General features: G+C 43.1%; 1 protein-coding gene across 1 annotated transcript; it reads left to right on the top strand.

Annotated features, from left to right (window-relative positions):
• Positions 1 to 474: 474 nt before the first annotated feature.
• Positions 475 to 18,373, top strand: LOC114041191 (zinc finger protein 665-like). The gene is made up of 4 exons (XM_027859514.1): positions 475 to 528; positions 5,071 to 5,197; positions 6,261 to 6,356; positions 14,752 to 18,373. Exons 1-4 carry the CDS (start codon positions 496 to 498, stop codon positions 17,049 to 17,051), a joined length of 2,556 nt encoding a protein of 851 aa, XP_027715315.1. The 5' UTR covers positions 475 to 495; the 3' UTR covers positions 17,052 to 18,373.
• The last annotated feature ends 2 nt before the right edge of the window (positions 18,374 to 18,375 follow it).

The raw sequence follows: 18,375 nt of genomic DNA, 5'->3' as shown, positions 1-18,375 counted from the left end.
GGCCGGAGGTGGGGATGGAGGGGTACGGAATGGTGCCAGTTCTTCCCGCCAGACGCCAGCATAGGTTGAGAACGGCTAAGCCCCGCTCCCCGATGCAAGGCACGTCCCGGCGCTGTCCGTTCGAAACCGCTCTCCTTCGGAGCATGCGCACAACTCTCCCCTGGCCTCTGGACTACGTTTCCCAGAACTCCCTGCTCTCCTCTCCTGGCTGTGGCGCAAGCGGTTACCATGGAAACGTCCGCGTTCTGTCAGGAAACACCTGGAGGGACGCTTCCGCTTCCTGGTGGTCTTTGTTCGCGTCTGAGGGTCTCCGGGAGCAGCCGGAGCCCAGAGCGGAGCCGTGGGGCTGCGAGGCCGCCCTTCGGGTCTCCTCAGGTCCTCTGGGCCTCGGGCAGCCTGGGACGCGGGCCGCGAGGCCAGGCCCCTCCTCTCCCCGGCGCTGCGCCCGCCCCCCGCGCATCGCCCGGGCCTGGCTCCTCCCTCCCGGAGAAGGCCATGGGCCCCGGGATCCCAGCGGCCGGCTTCCAGGTGAGATGAAGTGTCACCCGCGTCCGCAGGCCGAGAAGCCCCCGTGCCCCGCGTGCTGGGCCGCCCGCGCCTGCCGCCGCCCCCGATCCCCCCCCCCGCCCCCCGCTCCGCCAAGGCTGCCCTACTGTGCGCGGGGCAGGCCGCGAGCACCGCTTAAGCGCCTACTGTGCAGAGAGGGGCAGAAGCAGCCCCCGCGCTCCCGGAGCTCACGGTCTGACGGGGCAGACAACGTGCAAACAATCAGAAAGAAGTTAAACGATAACAAGCAATAGCTAGCTATCAACCCATTTTATCCTTACGACAACCCTGCTAGGCAGGTGCCATTATCATCCCATTTTACAGATAAGTAAACTGAGGCAAGCAGAAGTTAAGGGACATGCGCAAGGTCACGCAGTGAGTGTCCGAGGCAGGATTTGAACTCAGTTCTCCCGTGCTCCAAGTCCAGGACTCTATCCCCTGCGCCTTCTAGCTGCTTCTGACAACGATGTACAAACAAGATATAAACTGCATACATTGGAGATAATCTCAAAGGAAAAGTACAGGAGGAACTTTTAGTCTCATCGTAGTACCCAGGACAAGTCGAACTGCATAATTGACGTTAACTCATGGGTTTTCAGGCATTGTTTTTCGAGTGTTATGGTAGTCTAAAGGAGGGAGACATTGATGGGGGCTCAAAGGAGCAGGGCTGGACTCTTGAACGATTCTTTAAGATTCTCTTGGGGATGTGCAGGATTTGTTAGCTGAGAAGGGAATTAACATGTCATCTTTGGGAACCAGCACACAGTTCACATTAAGGAGGAGATTCCTCAGACCCTGATAAAGAGCACTGAAGGTATCTGGTCACAGCCTCTGCAGCAGCAAGCTTCCTTCACCCTGTCGTTGGAAGCAGGAGTTCTTTACTGAAGGAGAAGTGTGCTAAGTCAAATTGTAGGGACAATAATATACTGAGTGAAGACAAGGAGAGATGTGGTAGCTCGCAAGGGATCACTTCAGTGTTCTCTACAGTGCTGTTCAAAGAAGCCAAATTTCCATAGCTTAAGAAGGGAATGTGTTCAAGAAAAAGAGGAATGTGGACATTTGAGAGGAAAGAACAGTTAAGGTCTAGAATGTTCTGAGGTCTAATTGAGAAATGGTAGCAAGTGTCCTAGGTAAATGAAAATAAGAATCCAGCATGAATTTGTAGTGTAAAAGTGTTTCTTCTGCAGATTTTTTCCCACTTGCTTTGGGCCAGGCATGAATGAAGCAGGCATTTCGAGGGAGAGCCAGTATGATATGACATTCCGGGTGTGAGGCCTCTTTAAAAAACAAAAACAAAAACAAAAACCTTTAAAAATATTTTTGATGGCCTTTGATATTTTAATCAAAGATATTTCCAAGCATTCCATCCTCCTTTGTGGCAGTAACACACAACACAGAAATCTTGTCTGACAGTGCATAAAATAGTCTGATCTTTTAGCCCTCCATTTCCCTGCCACGGGGAGAGAAGGCTTATTTTATTATCTCATCTCCAGGACAGTCTTTAGTTTTCCAATTTATTCCAAGTTCATTTTCCTTTCAGTACTCCTTTTTGGCATCACTGTCGTTACTGTATCTCTTGGTTCTACTCATGTCACTTTGCACGACTTTATACAAATCTTCCACATTTCTCTGAATTCTTCATGTTTATAATGTATTTACATGATACGCTTGTATACTGTGGTTTTTAAAAAAGTGTTTCCCCAAGAGTTCTTTGACACTTTGTGAGTGATTTTTAAAGTCTCTGAACATGGAAGCCAAACCATGCAGATAGTTAAATGTTGTTAGGAATGCTGATGTTTTCAGCTAATTGGGCAGAGGGGATGCACTTAACAGTGAGCATGCAGAACAGGTGCAGTAGATGTGGGGGAGTAGAGATGATCAGCAAGGAAACTCAGGTAGGAAATAGGGACTTCCCATTTGAGATCTCTTGGGGTGAAACACTGGCATGTAGCAATAAAGTTCAGTTTGTGGACATGCTATCTGATGATGGCTGACCACGGAGAATATGTGAAGATCAGGGATGTTGATGACATTTCTTCAATGTAAATATTGAAGTCAACAAGGATGAAAGGAAGGGCTGGTTAGAAAAGGTAAAATGTGAGGTGCTGAAGTCATCAAGGGAAGCCTGAGTGGCTCAGGGCCGCTTGAGGAGCCAGGAGGCCACATGTGGCCTCAGGCTGCAGGTTCCCCACCCCTGGGAGGTAATGGCAAATATTATGCCACTTGTGGTTTCCCTCTGAGGAATTCTCAAAACATGGGTTTTGGTTTCTGGCTCCTCAAGTAATTTTATTAGCGGTTTGGAGGAAATTGGATGGTTCTGTGCCACTAACTTAGAGAAATGTTTGTAAGTTGGAGGGTGAGAACTACATACGTATTAACGGGGTGGGAAGTTGCCAGTTTGCAGAAGCTTTTAGCATGGGTATAGATAAGAGTCGAGACAGTGTCTTCACATCAGTTCAGTGTTTCAGCTTCTACACCGAGCTGGAATATAGAGCACCATCAAAGCGATTGGATCAGTTGAGGGTCATTTTGGGTCACCATTCTTCATACGCTCTTGTACATCTCATAGAGATCTGGGTGGAGGTGCCATCAACACTGAACCAAAGAGAGAAACACAGATCGGGAGAGGGCCTAAAACATAAAGCGACTGATGCTGGACAAAGACAGAGGGAGAAGATGAATGACAAGTGTGGACAGAAATGAAAAAGCCGAGAAGTGCTAAAGACACACTGACCCAAGGGCAAAGAGCCTAGATTTATGTAACCCCCATTTTTTAAGATTGTTGTCATGTTTTGCCAAAACTTCCCCCCTGCCCCAAAATAGTTTTCATTTGAGCAACTATCTACCATGTGATGCTGAAGGTTTTACTCTGCCTTCCCCCCTAGCAGATTTTCAGGGAAGAAGATTTTGCTCAATGCCCCTTATCTAACTAAATTCTGATTATCCTTACTTATCTTCACTTAAACCAATAGACTCAAACATTTAAAGGGCCTTGTATAAGGGTTCCCCACCCCTGTTATCAGGACTTGACCTGGCACAATTTCCCTGTAGGTCCTTGTTTTCTCTTTATTTTGGAAAAATATGAATAGGTTATATAGTTAATGCAGAATGTACCCTAATACATATTATTTTCCCAAGTCAGACAGCTCGAGGTTATTGTTAAGGCTGATAATTTCCCATAACCAAATAGTGCTATTTGAAGCTTGTCATTAATTCTTCAGGCTGTTATTGGCACCCAGAACCCTGCTTATTTCAAGTAACCAGTTCTGACAGAGCATATATTCTGGAGGTTTTATCCTCAGTGTATCCACAAGTAGTGGATCGCAATCTATTTTTCTCCATCCCTTCAGTAAAGTATTTGGATTTTAAAGGGACACGTTAGGTGATAGTGTACTTTGTTTCCCAGGGAGTCAGGAAGACTTCTGTTGGCTCAGGAACCTTCAGTGTTTATATCTGAAAGGAGAGCCCTGACCTCCGGTGCCTTTCTTCATAGGCGGAGGCAGAAGTGCTTACATGCCCTAGCACAGAAGTCAATGTGAGACTAAGAAAGTCAGTCCTAACCCTCCAGCGTTATAAATGGGAAATAAAAATGTTTAATCCTTTCATGGGATAGTGAAATCAAGAGATTCTTGCCTTGTCCATAATTCTCTTCAAGGGATATATTGTCTCAGGAAGGCTTCTGTGCCTGGGATTCCCCCCAGCTTGTCTTCTTACCATCTGAATAAAGAAACTTGTATTTTATTTTGTATCTCTAGGGGTTTGGCGTTTTGAGCTAGGCCTGTATTCCTTTTAGATCTTTAGTTAAAAAGAGGTAAGGAGGAGGTGAGATGGGATTCTCTTAGCTGTTCTGGGCCACTATCATGGTCACAGTGACTTGGAAAGTAGATCACCGCACTGTTATTCTGAGATCTTTCAAAGCAAGTTTCTAAAGCCCTTCATGAACTCTCTCTGCCTTATCTATGGCTTAACTTGTGGGGTCGCGACCCACAGTTTAAGAAGCACTGAAGGGGTCATGAGTGGAAAAAGTTTAAGAAGCCCTGATATGCAGTCTTAAAGGTTCCTACTCCTTCTGTTGAAATAACAGCTTCTAGGTGCCTATGTTGGCTCCGTGTTACCATGAAAGCATTTGGGGTTCCTTCCTGGGGCCTATGGCTTTTGGAATGAAGCGCTACCCAATTTAGTTCCTAGTAAGGCAGAAATTACTCAGCAAAACTAAGTAAAGCTTAACTACTTTTGTAGAGGCATGACTCTTTATTAGGTTCTAAACTAAGAGTGAAGCGTATGACTCCTTTGGGTTTCACTTGAAGAAGCATTGCTTAAGAGTGACATTGAGGGGCTGAGTAGGACGGTCACCATGCTGTAGAGTCTGGTAGAAAGTTAGACACATAACAGGTATGCAATGAATATTTGACTTGGAATACATTGTGAAAGACACTTCCTATACCGTCGGCTAACTTCAAGTCTTCCCCAAGGTCCTCGTGAGAGAGGATCCCTGGGTGAGCAGGAATGTGTTGCATGTTTCAGGAATCGCTGACCTTCAAGGATGTGGCCGTGGAATTCACCTGGGAGGAGTGGAGGCAACTGGACCGTACTCAGAGAACCTTATTCAGGGAGGTGATGCTGGAGAACTATGGGAACCTTGTTTCCTTGGGTAAAGACAGCCTTCCTTTTTAACTTAGAAGCTTCTCATTGGGACAGCTCGGTATTTTCATTTACCGGTGGCTGTGGGGTGCCTGAAGGGCGTGGCAGAAATAGGGGAGAATAGATCTGATAATGGGGCTCAGGAAGTAATAGAATCATTCCTAGACTTAGAGGTGGAATGGGCTCAGAGGGATTCCAGCTCAACCATTTGGTCTTAATAGTGAGGAAAATGAGGCTCGGATGGGTGAAGTGTCTTGGCCACAGTCACCAAAGTAGAGTATCGCAATTCAGGCCCAGGTCTCCTGACTCTAGATCCAGTACCCTTCAGCCCCACTACGCTTATTTTCCCTTGCTGTTTGCAGTCAGGCAATGATCAAAGTGGAATGTGGCACACGCTGTTGGGCATAATTAGACTATTGGTCAGGTATGTAAGAGAAGAGAGAAAGGCTAGCAGATAGGTGGGACAGAGAGTCGGTGATGGGCTCTTTTATTTGTTTTCAGTACCGAGGAGACCCGGAAAAGAGCCAATGGAGAAGCATAAATTTAAGATGCAAGAGATGATTCTTAGAATAAGAAGGGTGTCATGGGACCAAGGGTTCAGGAAAAGGAATCAGCCTAAGCAAGGAGTAGTGATAATTCTTTGCTCTGTGACTGAAAAGGACAGGAAGTCCTTAACTCGGTTAGGACGGACAGGGCTTCAGTACCTGTTTCCAGGTGCAAGATCTTTTCTTTGTATAACTAGAAATTTGTAGCTTCATGTTTCTGCCCCAAGCCTGCCCCTTCCCCATTCTTTGTTCCACTAGGTCAGAGATTCTCTATCAAAACACCAGGGCAGGTACTGGAAAACGTGCAGGATTCTTATTGAATTAGGTATACGGGCAAGTTTTCTTTTTTTGAGTCTAAAATCACTTTGTGATCCACCTTTCTCTACTTAGTAATATCAGTCATGAACATCCTTCAGAAGTCCTTATTTATACCTTCCCAGTGTACTTTGTTCCTGAAGTGCTGTGAGCTAGAAATGGATTCTGATGTGGCCCTGTCCAAAGTATTTCCCATTTCCTTCCTCTGAGCAGGGCTTGCAGTTACCAAACCAGATGTTATCTTCCAGCTGGAGAGAGGAGAAGCTCCATGGATGCTTGAGACAGAAGTGCCGAGAAGCACGCCTACAGGTGAGTGAGTAAGATGGGAGTCATCTAAGGAAGAGCTGAGCTATTCGTTTGGGGTGGGGTGTGAATGCATTTGAAACATTTGACTGAATGCTGCCCTCACAGAGGAGGTCTGAGTCTGTCCGGGTTGAGCTTTCTCACACTCATTCATTTTCATGTCAATAACTTAGTTTCTGTAGGGTCACAGAATGATATCTTCCTACTCCATTTGAATTCTTTCTCAATTCGGGTCAGCAGACATTTATTAAACAGCTACTGTGTGCTGGTGCTGGGGATGCAAAGTCAAAAATGGAAGACCTTCTCTTGCCTGAGGGGACTTTTCCACCGCTGTGGGACTCAGTATGTATGCAGGTCTTTTGAGGAGGAAGTAAGCAATGTCAGCCAGGAGGTGGGGGGTAGACAGGAAGAGCAGAGGCTTCACGCAGGAGCTGAGCTGAGCCTTAAGGGAGGTGCAGGGTTCTGAGAGGCAGAGGTGAGGAGGTGCGCTTTCCAGGCCTGTGGTAGAAAGTGGTGGCACAGACTGGAGGAAAGTCTCGAAGCAGTATAGCCGAAGTATAGAGTAGAGGAGAGGGAATAATGTGAAGTAGGTCTAGAAAGGCAGGTGGGAGCTCAGTCACCAAAGCCTGAGGGCTGTCTGCGTTATATTGGAGGCAATACGATGGCGGCGCGTACATTGAGATCACACCTGCGCCTCAGGGAGATCATTTTGGGGCCTACACGGATGAGAGTGGAAGGAAGCAAGGAGTCAGATTAAGAGTCTGTGGTAATGGTCCAGGTGAGATGTGAGGAGGACCTCAGCTAGGGCTGGGGCTGTGCGAGTGTGAAAAAGGGGATAGATCCGAGAGTTGTGGGAGGGGGAATTCACATGACCTGGCATGGGGTGTGGGGATCATCAGTCTAGAGCTGGGAGCCCAGGGTTAGGGGAAGGTCACAGAGTTAATGACCTCAGATCCTCTAAATCCAAATCCAGCTCTCTTTCCATTGCTGTTACTCAGTCATTCACTCGTGTCTGACTCTTTGTGATCCCATTTTTCTTGGCACAGATACGGGAGTGGTTTGCCATTTCTTTCTCCAGTGCGTCCCCATTTTGTAATTGAGGAACTGAGGCAAATAGGAGTTAAGTGAGTTGCTCAGGGTTACACAGCCAATAAGTGTCTGAGGCTGGATTTGAACTCAGGTCTTCCTGATTTGAAGCCCAGGGCTGTATCCATTGCACCACCTAGCTGCCCCCTTTTTCCATTGTGCCACAATGAAAGTCCCAAATAGCTCCTAGTTTGCTAACCTGGGTGAGATGGCCCTCAATAGAAATGTGAAGATTAACCCAGGGGGATGGCTTTCTAAGAGAAATTACACGTTTTTCTTCCTGGCATTTAAAGCCTTCCACTATCTGACTCCCCACCTGCAGGGACAGCACCGTGCAGTGGAAAGGGTACTTGTTTAGAGGTCAGTGAGACCTGTAGTAGTTGTGTGTCTCTGGGTAAATCACTTCACCTCTCTGTCCCTCAGTTTCCTCATTTGTAAAGTGAGAGGGTTGTACTTGAAGACTTTTGAGGTCCTCACTCTATCCTTTTTCAGGATCATTTCATGTTACTTCCCTTTGTGCACTTTATGTTCCAACTAGTTTAGTCTGCTAGCTATTACCTGACTTTAGCATTCTGCCTTTTGCCTCTGATTTTGTTGGAATCCATACCTGGAACTGACTTCTCACCTAAAACTCTTAGACTCATCCCTAGTTTCCTTCAAAGCTTATTTCAGGTAACATCTCCTCCACTAAACCTTTCCTGATTTCCCACATTATTAATTCTTTCTCTCAACTCTTTGCCATCAGCAAATAAGAAAAGTATGCCATCTGTGCCTTTATTTAAATCACTGATAAAAATGTAAATAGCAAAGGGCCAAGCACGTGTCTGTGAGGAATTCCACTGGATAATTCCTTCCAAGTTAATTCGAACTTTTAATGTGGTTATTTTTTGGGTCTGACTTTTAAAGCAGTTCAGAGTATTGATAATGGTGATGATGATGATAATTAGCATTTTTATAGTCTTTATCCTCATAAGGATACCTCACAAGGAGGTAAGAGGTATTATTTCAATGTACAGATGAGGAAACTGAGGCAGAAAGATGCAGAGTCATCTAGGCTAAGTAACTTGAATGCATCAAGTACAGCCAGATTTTCTCTCAGGCATTAATACTCCTCTTCCCTCCCTCACCAATTTTTGTTCTGTCATTTCCAGTTCAAAGAACATTTCTTTTTTTTCTTTTTTTTTTTTTTGGTGAGGCATTTGGGATTAAGTGATTTGCTCAGAGTCACACGGCTAGTGAGTGTTATGTGTCTGAAGCCGAATTTGAACCCAGTTCCTCCTGAATCCAGGGCCAGTGCTCTATCCACTGCACCACCTAGCTGCCCCTCAAAGAACATTTCTACTTGGCAAAAAAAAACAGAGGCAAGGTAAGAGTTGAGGACCTCCGTCTTCTTTCTCTCGTCAGTCATCATTGTCTGACTCATCCCAAGCTGTACTCCTATCCTTTCTTTCCTCCCAATATTCCTTTGACGATTTTTTTTGTTGCCCTTAGCTCGCTTTCTGAGCTTTAGCACTCCTGGCACTGTTTTTACAAGACCATGTCATTGTCTTAGTTATCCTGTTACTGCCTTTGCTTTCATCTTTTGTACATATCTTTTTCAAATATAAGTTAATTTATAAGTTCTCTGCTTATCCACATCACTCTTTTTAGATAAATCCTGTTTTTCTTCCTTGTTGGATTGTTTTCCTTTATTTATTGAAACTCCCATCACTGAAGTTGTTGGTGTTGGTGTTGGTGGTGGTGATGGTCCTTTATTCTCAAAGAGGACCAGTGACATCATGGGGTGATGTCTTGACTTGCAAGTGAATTGGATTTAAGTGAGGCAGAGTTTCGAAAAGTCCTCAGCCTCATTCTCTCTTCCCGAGTCATCGAAGTCCAATGGCAGGACAAAAGTCAAGATGACTGGGGATGGCCCAGGATGCAGTGAAAGACCTTGGAGTCTTTGATGCCTGACCAAGCCCTAAGCTCTGCACAGAACCTACTTCAGTCACCTTCATGGCCATTGGAACACATTTTTCTCATCTGCTCATTCATCTGAGAAAGTCTTCACGTGCTTGGAGTAGATGTCTCCTTAACGCACTGATTTGTGGTTTTTCGGTAACCCTCACCCTGATTTAGCCCACCTGCTGAGATGGCTTACCGGGTTGTGGCCGCTGCGCATGGTACAGATTATTGGAGCCACTGGTGAGAGTTGGGTGAAAGTGGACTCCAGAGGTGGATGAGCAGCTCTGAAAAGGGCTCGGTAAGCCCTCAGACCAGAGGTGTTAGTCCTTCCAGAACACCCCACATACCCCAACTGAAGTTAGCACTGAAGGAGTTGAATGGAACCCTAATTTGTTTTCTTATCTTTACGTGACATATTCTAAGAATTCCTTCTTACCACAAACAAATTTGTGACATCATCATTATTTAAAAGTTCCCTTCAGCGATATTGGTCATACCCCATTTTGGATGACGCTCATATTCCCCCAGAAGTTCAAACAGGAGGCCCACTCAGCATACTAGAGACCTTCCTCACTCTGTCTGACATTGCAGACGTACTCGTGAAGTACCTTGTCCACCTGTCATCCCGTGCTCTCGCCATGTTACTAGTCCATCTTTTCTTTCTACTTCTATGATTCCTTAATGATGTCCTTTCCTCCTGTTCTTCATAGGAGTCCCTCAGTTCTCTGCAGCCTGCTCACACCCATCACAGGCCTCAGCATGATATTCTCTTATTTCTTTGGATGAAGTAGTATTCCGTATTTTCCTGCCATCTAGAAACACTGGTAAAATGTTAATATTCAAAAGATGGGGCCTTTGCTTTCATGAGAAGATTGGGATTAGTAAAAAAACTTTGCGGTTATTCAAAGGCCTTCTTTCCCTCTCCCGTTCAATTCTGGGCCCAACCGGTTGTCCATTTCTACTGTCTCACATGTATGTATATGGATATGTAATGTACATAATATTGAACAAACTCCAAAATGCATATTGGAATCTGGTTAGCAGACGTTCTTCAACGCTTGTTTTTCCCATGTGGCTGGACAGGCCAAACTCCTCTGAGTGATTATAGTTTCCTTCTAGGATGCTCCGGAATGTTCTGGAGTCTGATGTACTTAGCGCAATGTCATCCACCAAAAGAGCGTTTGGAATTCACCATCCACAGAGAATCTCTCCTCCATCATAGTGATCCAGACATCTCTGATTTATGCCTCACTTGATATTGGTTATCAGAGGATCATTAAACAGGGCTATTTTTAAATTTTTTTAAAAATGTTTTTCTTAATAACCTTTGTTTTTAATATCATCTGAATTCCCTACTGTATCCTTTCCCCACCATGCCATATAATTAATAATTTAAAGGAGAAAGAAAGAAGAGAAAAAGGGTGCCACAAAACAGAAAGCAGAAGAGAGTGGCAGGAAGATGGTGTGCATCCTACTCACACTCCTTTACTTTTTGCAAAGAAGCAGAAGGTGGAGCTCTTGGTCAAGCTTGGTCTTTATAATTTCATAGCATTCAGTTGCGATCATTTTCATTCTTTTCCATCGACATTGTTGTAGTCATTGAGCATATTGTTTTCCTAGCCCCTCTCACTTCATTTTTAATCAATTTATAGAAGTCTTTCCGTGCTTCTCCGCATTCATCACATTTATCATTTCTTATAGAATAGTCATATTCCATGATGTTCTTGTACCACATTTTGTTGTTGGTAGTTCTTTGCTACCACAAAAGAGCATTGCTTTAACTATTTTGTTATGTGTGAGGCCTTTTTTTTAATACTCTTGACTCCTCATAGGTTTATGTTTAGCAGTGGAATCTCTAGGTCAAAGATTATAAACATTATAATCACTTTCTTGCATAATTTCAAATTACTTTCCGGAATGGTTTAAGTTGCAGCTCTACCAACAATGCATTAGGGTGCCCATTTTCCCACAGTCCCTGCAACATGGTCTTTTCCCTAGATGCAGGGATGCATGTTTATCCATGTCAGATTTCTCCTTGTTTGTGATGGGAGTAATCGAGGAATTCTCCTTGACCACCTGGACTGGGGTTCTTCTGATCACATGCCCAGGCCCTTTCGAGTGGTCCTGTGATTGTACCACTTAGGATAACACAGATGTCCCAGATTCTCGCCAAGGGGCATGTGTGATCTCAGAAACACCTGGTTAGCCCCTTGGTCCCTACGATGGTAGTGGTGAGTGATAGAGGATTTGCCGCTGGACAGGGAGAGCTGCTCGCTCTGTGACTTTAGAGGAGAAACAGCTTCAAGCTCTCCCTCAGAAATTCAGTGAGAGTGGGTGGGGGTTGTTTTCTCCTCCTCCTCTTCCTTTGGAAACAGTGGCAATTGTATACTCATGTCAGAGAATGTATGTCCTTGCTGAACTGCAGAGCTTTATACTTGAGGAGGGGTTGACTGAGATTTTGGCAAACTCTCCTGGGTGAAAATATCCTACCGTGTGTCCTGTGAACACATTGGACAGCCCATATATTTCCCCAACATATCCATTGCTGTCGTATAGGGCAATCCCTATCCAGGCTTTCTTATAACACATAGGGCATCCCAGACGGAGGGCCAAACCCATCTGGCTCTAGGACAGTCAGGGTTTGCTCAAGAAGCAAGCAAGCAAAATCAGGTGAGCCCTAAATATGTGTTAGGATTAAAAAATGGGATTCAATACCCGGGCTTCATTGAAATCAACCCCTCACATCCTCAGTGGTTCCCCAGATGTAAAATTCCACTCATCTTGGTCTTTATGTACAGAGGCTTCCAAAAACATGGACCCCATGTGCTGATAAGGGTCTATGTGAAGAGACTGTTGACTCCCATACTTTAGGTCTTTTAGTGTGTATCTGGTTCAAAGTCCTGCTTGACAGGATGCCCAGGTGAGCAGCATAGGTTCTCTAAAACCTCAAAAGGCCAGTAAACCTCTGGCCTTTTTTTACTTTGGGTAAGTGAGTGTCAGTAGCTTGTTCTGGACTGAATGTATTCCCTAAAGCTTGACTGAGTGAATCAGATCCAGGATTTTCTGAAGTCTGACCTCCCACCCCCTGTTCTTCATGTGGGCCGCCATCAATCTAGGGCCTTTGCCACTATTGCCTCGTTGACCTAATCAACGTGTCTTCACTATAGTGATGGCTATCAGTGCCTTCAGGAAGTGGGACTTCTTTCAGGCCTCTTTGCCCATCAGACCGGCAGTATGAGTGAGGTTCAGGTGGTCTTGGTGAAGGATAGTGAAGATACCTGGACTCCTTCCCAGGAAAAGATGGAACACCCCTGACTAGCCTTTGCCACAACAGTAGATACAAGAGCATTAGTGAAGTCAGTAACCCTATACAAGTCACTGATAGGAGGTCGGCAACAGCTTAAGCCATTGGTGTAATGACTTTGGCTTCCTGTAGACTACTGTAACCCTCTAATAAGTGCCACCCGCCTTCCTTATTCACTGCCCAGGGTTACATCAGGTGAAGTAGTGCGGTGATGAACTCTGGTCTTCACTATCTTTACTTTCCTTCATTTAGGAAGGAAATAAGACCTTGTATTGTTTGATGTGAACTATACCGGATGGCTTGTGTAACTCCTGGGGTTTCCATTTGGCCTTAAACACAATTACTGGCATGGAGATGACTTTCATTACCTCTTCAGGATCTGGGCTGGGCATGACTAAAGGACTTTGACTGCCAGTGTTGTATATTTTGGTTCAGTTTTACCAGCATCCTGTAGGCTGATGTTGAATTATTTCCTTACCAGTCCTATGTTTCAAGAGCCATACCAAAAGTTCATTCTGAGAGGTGTCATCAGCCTTTACCTATAGAGTTTGAGGCAGACACCATTCCTCTACCCACCATCCCTGCAGTGCATGTTTGTATCCACCACTGTGGCTCTCCCCATTTCACTAGTAATCCTGCCCATGACAATACTGTGGTGTGATAGGAGAGGCCCATAGCTAAAGCTTAATGCCACTGAGGTTGGGATCCAACCTTTCAGAAAGCAGAATCTAATTGCTCCTGGCTGGTCATTGGGAGTAGGGAGTAGGTCAGGGGTAGGGAGACAGGCCAATGGTATTGCGCTCCTTGCTCTTCCTCAAACAAGACACTCCATCTCTTGGCTCCAAACATTTTCAGTGGCTGTTCCCCCATGCCTGGAACGCTCTCTTTCATTTCTTCCTCCTAGCTTACCTGGCTTCCTTCAAGTCCCAGCTAAAATCCCACCTTCTACGGGAAGCTTTTCCCAATCCCCTTTAATTCTGGTGTTTTCCTTCTGTTGATTATTTCCAATTTATCCTCTGCTCACATCTGCAGGGTTTTTTTTTTTTCAGTACCCTTAATTGAGTATAATTCAGTACCCTTAATTAAGTGTAATTCACTTAGATACTTAAATTCATTCATATAAACTAGATGCTCCCTTATTGTCTCTTTGCATAGCTTCACTTCAAATTTCTATTAATAATGTTTGTTCTAAGTGGAGGCAGACCTCCAATAAAGGATGAAACCATGACCTGAGGCACTCTGATTTACTTTTGGATAGATCTAATGGTTGGGAAATTTTTGCTTGTCTTAACTAAAATCGACCACCTGGAACTTCTATCCATCTTACTTAAGTTGAAAGTGTAACATGTAGAGAGCTAAGTGTGCATGTGTGATCTGTTAACCTGAACTCAACAAATGCAGTGAAAAATAAATAAATAAAAATTTTCAAAAATAAAAAAAATTATGTTCTAAACACATTCCAGAAGACCAATATATGAAGCATGCTGTCCACCTCTTGGTGGAAAGTTGATGGATTCAGTGTGCAGAATGAAACACAAATATTTTGACGTAGCCAATATGGGCATTTGTGTGACTTGACTATGCATATTTTAACAAGGGTTTTATTTTTGTTTTTTTCCACTGAAGTAGGAGGGGGAGGGAGAGGAAAACTAAAAATTGAATTGTTTAAAGAAATAAAAAAGACACAAAGGGTCATTGAAACATTTTTTTCTAAATAGATAAAAGAACAGAAGGAAGGCCAGAAGGAAAAACAGAGGAGCAGAACAACTTCAACAGTTAGAGCTTGAATTTAATTTATACTTAAAAAAGAAAAAACACAGTTTATAATAGAGATTCACAGTTTCAAATATAATCCTCTTTCTGTTCTACTTTTTATGTGAAAATACTGATTTTATTTAGTGTTTTCTAGAAGGTCAGAATAAAAAAAATTAATCTAGTGTTTGTTCTACAATTTTAAAATTGCAGATTATTCTATATAGTAGATGAGGCAGAATCTAGGATTTACTATAAAAAGTAGTTTCCTTTCCCCTAGCACAGAAAGTATTGACTTTTCTTTCTTTCTTTCAGAGTGCCTTAATCTGGAGTCTAGGTGGGAAACAACAGAGACTATTGCAATCCAAGGCATTTCTCTAGGGAAGTTATCTAAGGAAAGAATCAAGGATGGACCATGGGATTCTGTGTTAGGAGAAGCTTGGGAATGTGCTTTTAGATTGGAGCAACAGAAAGGCAGCTATGAAAAGCAATCCCAGCAGGTGACAATCCCTCATAGAAAAACTTCTGATTTTTATACCAATGAATGGAGTATGTTGGGAACAGGCTTCAGTCTGAGGTCAATCCTGATTCCACAGCATCTAGATCATAGGGGGAAAAATATTCATAAATGTGACACACATGGAATAAACTTCAGACAGTGTTCAGAAAAATGTAAGCATGATATTATTTTTTCTGAGACACTTTGCAAATATAAATATAAAAAGTCCGACAGTTGTGATTCACATCTTACTCAAAAATATACTGAAAAAAAATCATGTGAAGGTGGGAAAGTGTTGAGTAGCAATGCGTCCCTTACAAATCATCAGATAATTCCAGCTGCACAGAAATCTTTTCAGTATAATACATGTGGGAAAGACTCTAGCTGCAGATCTCTTCTGTATCAAGAACTTCGTACTAAAGAGGACCCCTCTGTATGTAAGGAATGGGAAAAATCCTTTAACTGGCATGAACAACTTACTGAACACAAAAGAGTTCATACAGGAGAAAAACCCTTTGAATGTAATAAATGTGGGAAATCCTTTAGCTGGAGGGGACATCTTGCTCTACATAAGAGAATTCATGCTGGAGAGAAACTTTTTGCATGCACTGAATGTGGGAAATCCTTTAACCAGCATGGAAAACTTAATGAACATAAGAGAATTCATACTGGAGAGAAACCCTTCCCATGCAATGAATGTGGGAAATCCTTTAATCGGCGGAAAGCACTCATTATCCATAGGAGAATTCATACTGGAGAGAAACCCTTTGGTTGTAGTGAGTGTGGGAAATTCTTCAATCAGAGGGGACACCTTACTGGGCATAAGAAAATTCACACTGGAGAAAAACCCTTTGAATGTAATGAATGTGGGAAATTCTTTAGGCGAAGACGACACCTTACTAGACATATGGTTATTCATACAGGAGAGAAACCCTTTGAATGCAATGAATGTGGGAAAGCCTTTAATGAATGTGGAAAGCTTACTGAACACAAGAGAATTCATACAGGAGAGAAGCCCTTTGAGTGTACCGAATGTGGAAAATCCTTTAATTCAAATGGGCAACTTACTACCCACAGGAGAATTCATACTGGAGAGAAACCTTTTGTGTGTAGTGAATGTGGGAAATCTTTTAGGTGGTGTCGAGATCTTAATGAACATAAGAGAATTCATACTGGAGAGAAACCCTTTCAGTGTAATGAATGTGGGAAGTCCTTTAATCGTCGAAAAGCACTTATTGTACATAGGAGGATTCATACTGGAGAAAAGCCTTTTGAATGTAATGAATGTGGAAAATTCTTCAATCAGCGTGGAAACCTTACTGAACATAAGAGAATTCATACTGGAGAAAAACCTTTTGAATGTAATGAATGTGGGAAATCATTTAACTGGAGAGGGCAGCTTACTATACATAAAAGAATTCATACTGGAGAGAAACCCTTTGTATGCAATGAATGTGGGAAATCCTTTAATCAATGTGGAAAGCTTACTGAACACAAGAGAATTCATACTGGAGAGAAACCATTTGAATGTAGTGAATGTGGGAAATCCTTTAACTGGAGTGGACAACTTACTACACATAAGAGAGTTCATACCGGAGAGAAACCCTTTGAATGTAATGAATGTGGGAAATCTTTTAGCAGGAGTGCCTCCCTTACTAAACATAAGAGAATCCATACTGGAGAGAAACCCTTTGAATGTACTGAGTGTGGGAAATTCTTTAATTGTCATGCACACCTTACTGAACATAAGAGAATTCATACTGGAGAAAAACCCTTTGAATGTAATGATTGTGGGGTATCCTTTAGGTGGAGAGGACAACTTACTAGACATAAGAGAATTCATACTGGAGAAAAACCCTTTGAATGCAATGAATGTGGAAAATTCTTTAATCAGCGTGGAAACCTTACTGAACATGAGAGAATTCACACTGGAGAGAAACCCTTTGAATGTAGTGAATGTGGGAAATCCTTTAAACAGCGTGGAAACCTTACAGACCATAAGAGAATTCATACTGGAGAGAAGCCCTTTGAATGTAATCAGTGTGGCAAATCCTTTAATCGTCGTGGAAAGCTTACTGACCACAAGAGAATTCATACTGGAGAGAAACCTCTTTGACTGTAGTGAATGTGGGAATTCTTTTCCCTGTAGAGCAGTGCTTAATGACATAAGAGAATTCATGTTGCAGAGAAATCCTTGAGTGTCATGAATGTGTATAATCTTTTCACTGGAGAGGATAGCTTGCTAGCATAAGAATATTCATTTATGAAAGAAACACTTTGATTGTAGTGAATGTAGGAAATCCTTTAACCAAAGTGAACAGCTATTATACATAAAATTCATACTGAATTAAAGCTGCTTGGAATGTTCAGAATGCAAACTGTCTTTTAGCTGGTACCAAGATCTTACCAAGCATGAGAATTCATGGTAGGGAGAAAGCTTTTGTGGAGTACAGCAGTTTCATTGGCTTGTGAATCACCTTGAAATGAACACGTCTCACCGTATTATTAATTTCTGTGTAAAAGACACATACCGCATGTCACCAGTTTTTCTTTTCTGCTTAAATTTGTTTCCAAGGCATCAACTTCCCTCCACATCTAGTTTTTCCTCCCTAGATATAAAAGACATGTACTTCTTGCTCTGAGCTCCAAAATCCCCCTTAACTGCAATTTTTGCAGGACAAATTAAGTTATATTTCATCTTAAATCCATAATAAAGGCCAAAATTGAGGTTATTTATCCAGCTATATTTCCCCTTCCCTGTTGTGAACTACTCTCAGTGGAAAAAAAGAAAGAAAAACTCTTCCATCAGCCCTTTATCATCGAACCCCACAATGGGTCCATTTGGGATACTGGGCTGAGCCAACGGGGTACGTTATTGGTAGATTTTAATGGTGGGACCCTCTGTGCTCTAAATGATTGGGAACCACAGGTCTGGGGCGTGCACAGCTATGTGGCTGACAGTCCAGGTCTTGTAGTGAACTGCACACACTACATTTTAAGTTTCTGGGTTTCACTTGTACTTGTGAATGCCTGCAATAAACCTTGCTATGTTCCAGAACTGCCACAGTGTAGTCACTGATATCGAACCTCCGGTTTGATTACTGTATCCAATCAGCTATCACACCCTTGGAACATTAATCAATATAGGAAAATGTTCACAAATGACCTGCTTTATTTGACAGTGTAAAGTTCATGTCTAAGAGAAATCCTTTGTAATTGTTATGGGAAAGTTTTCAGCCACAGCCACTGCCTTATGTAGCATTAAAGCATTCACAGACAAAGGATGTCAGAGACCAGAACCCATTCCTGACCAGTATTCTCCATTTGCCGGTGATATTGTAGTCATCCAGCCTCTGATTGAAAATCTCCACTGAATGGAAACCCACGATCTGAGGAACTTCATATTACTTTTAGATAGTTCTAATTGTTAGGAAGAAGGC

The sequence above is a fragment of the Vombatus ursinus genome, unplaced genomic scaffold, assembly GCF_900497805.2.
Source record: "Vombatus ursinus unplaced genomic scaffold, bare-nosed wombat genome assembly UNPS02014170.1, whole genome shotgun sequence".
NCBI classification, from domain to species: Eukaryota; Metazoa; Chordata; class Mammalia; order Diprotodontia; family Vombatidae; genus Vombatus; species Vombatus ursinus.
The sequence above is the reverse complement of the archived record's forward strand: the minus strand, read 5'-3'. Positions and strand labels throughout refer to the sequence as shown.

Coding starts and splice junctions, on each gene's coding strand:
- LOC114041191 (XM_027859514.1), top strand. CDS start 496: ATGGGCCCCGGGATCCCAGCGGCCGGCTTCCAG. Junction 5,198..6,260: donor TGGGAACCTTGTTTCCTTGG/GTAAAGACAGCC, acceptor TCCTCTGAGCAG/GGCTTGCAGTTACCAAACCA. Junction 6,357..14,751: donor GCCGAGAAGCACGCCTACAG/GTGAGTGAGTAA, acceptor TCTTTCTTTCAG/AGTGCCTTAATCTGGAGTCT.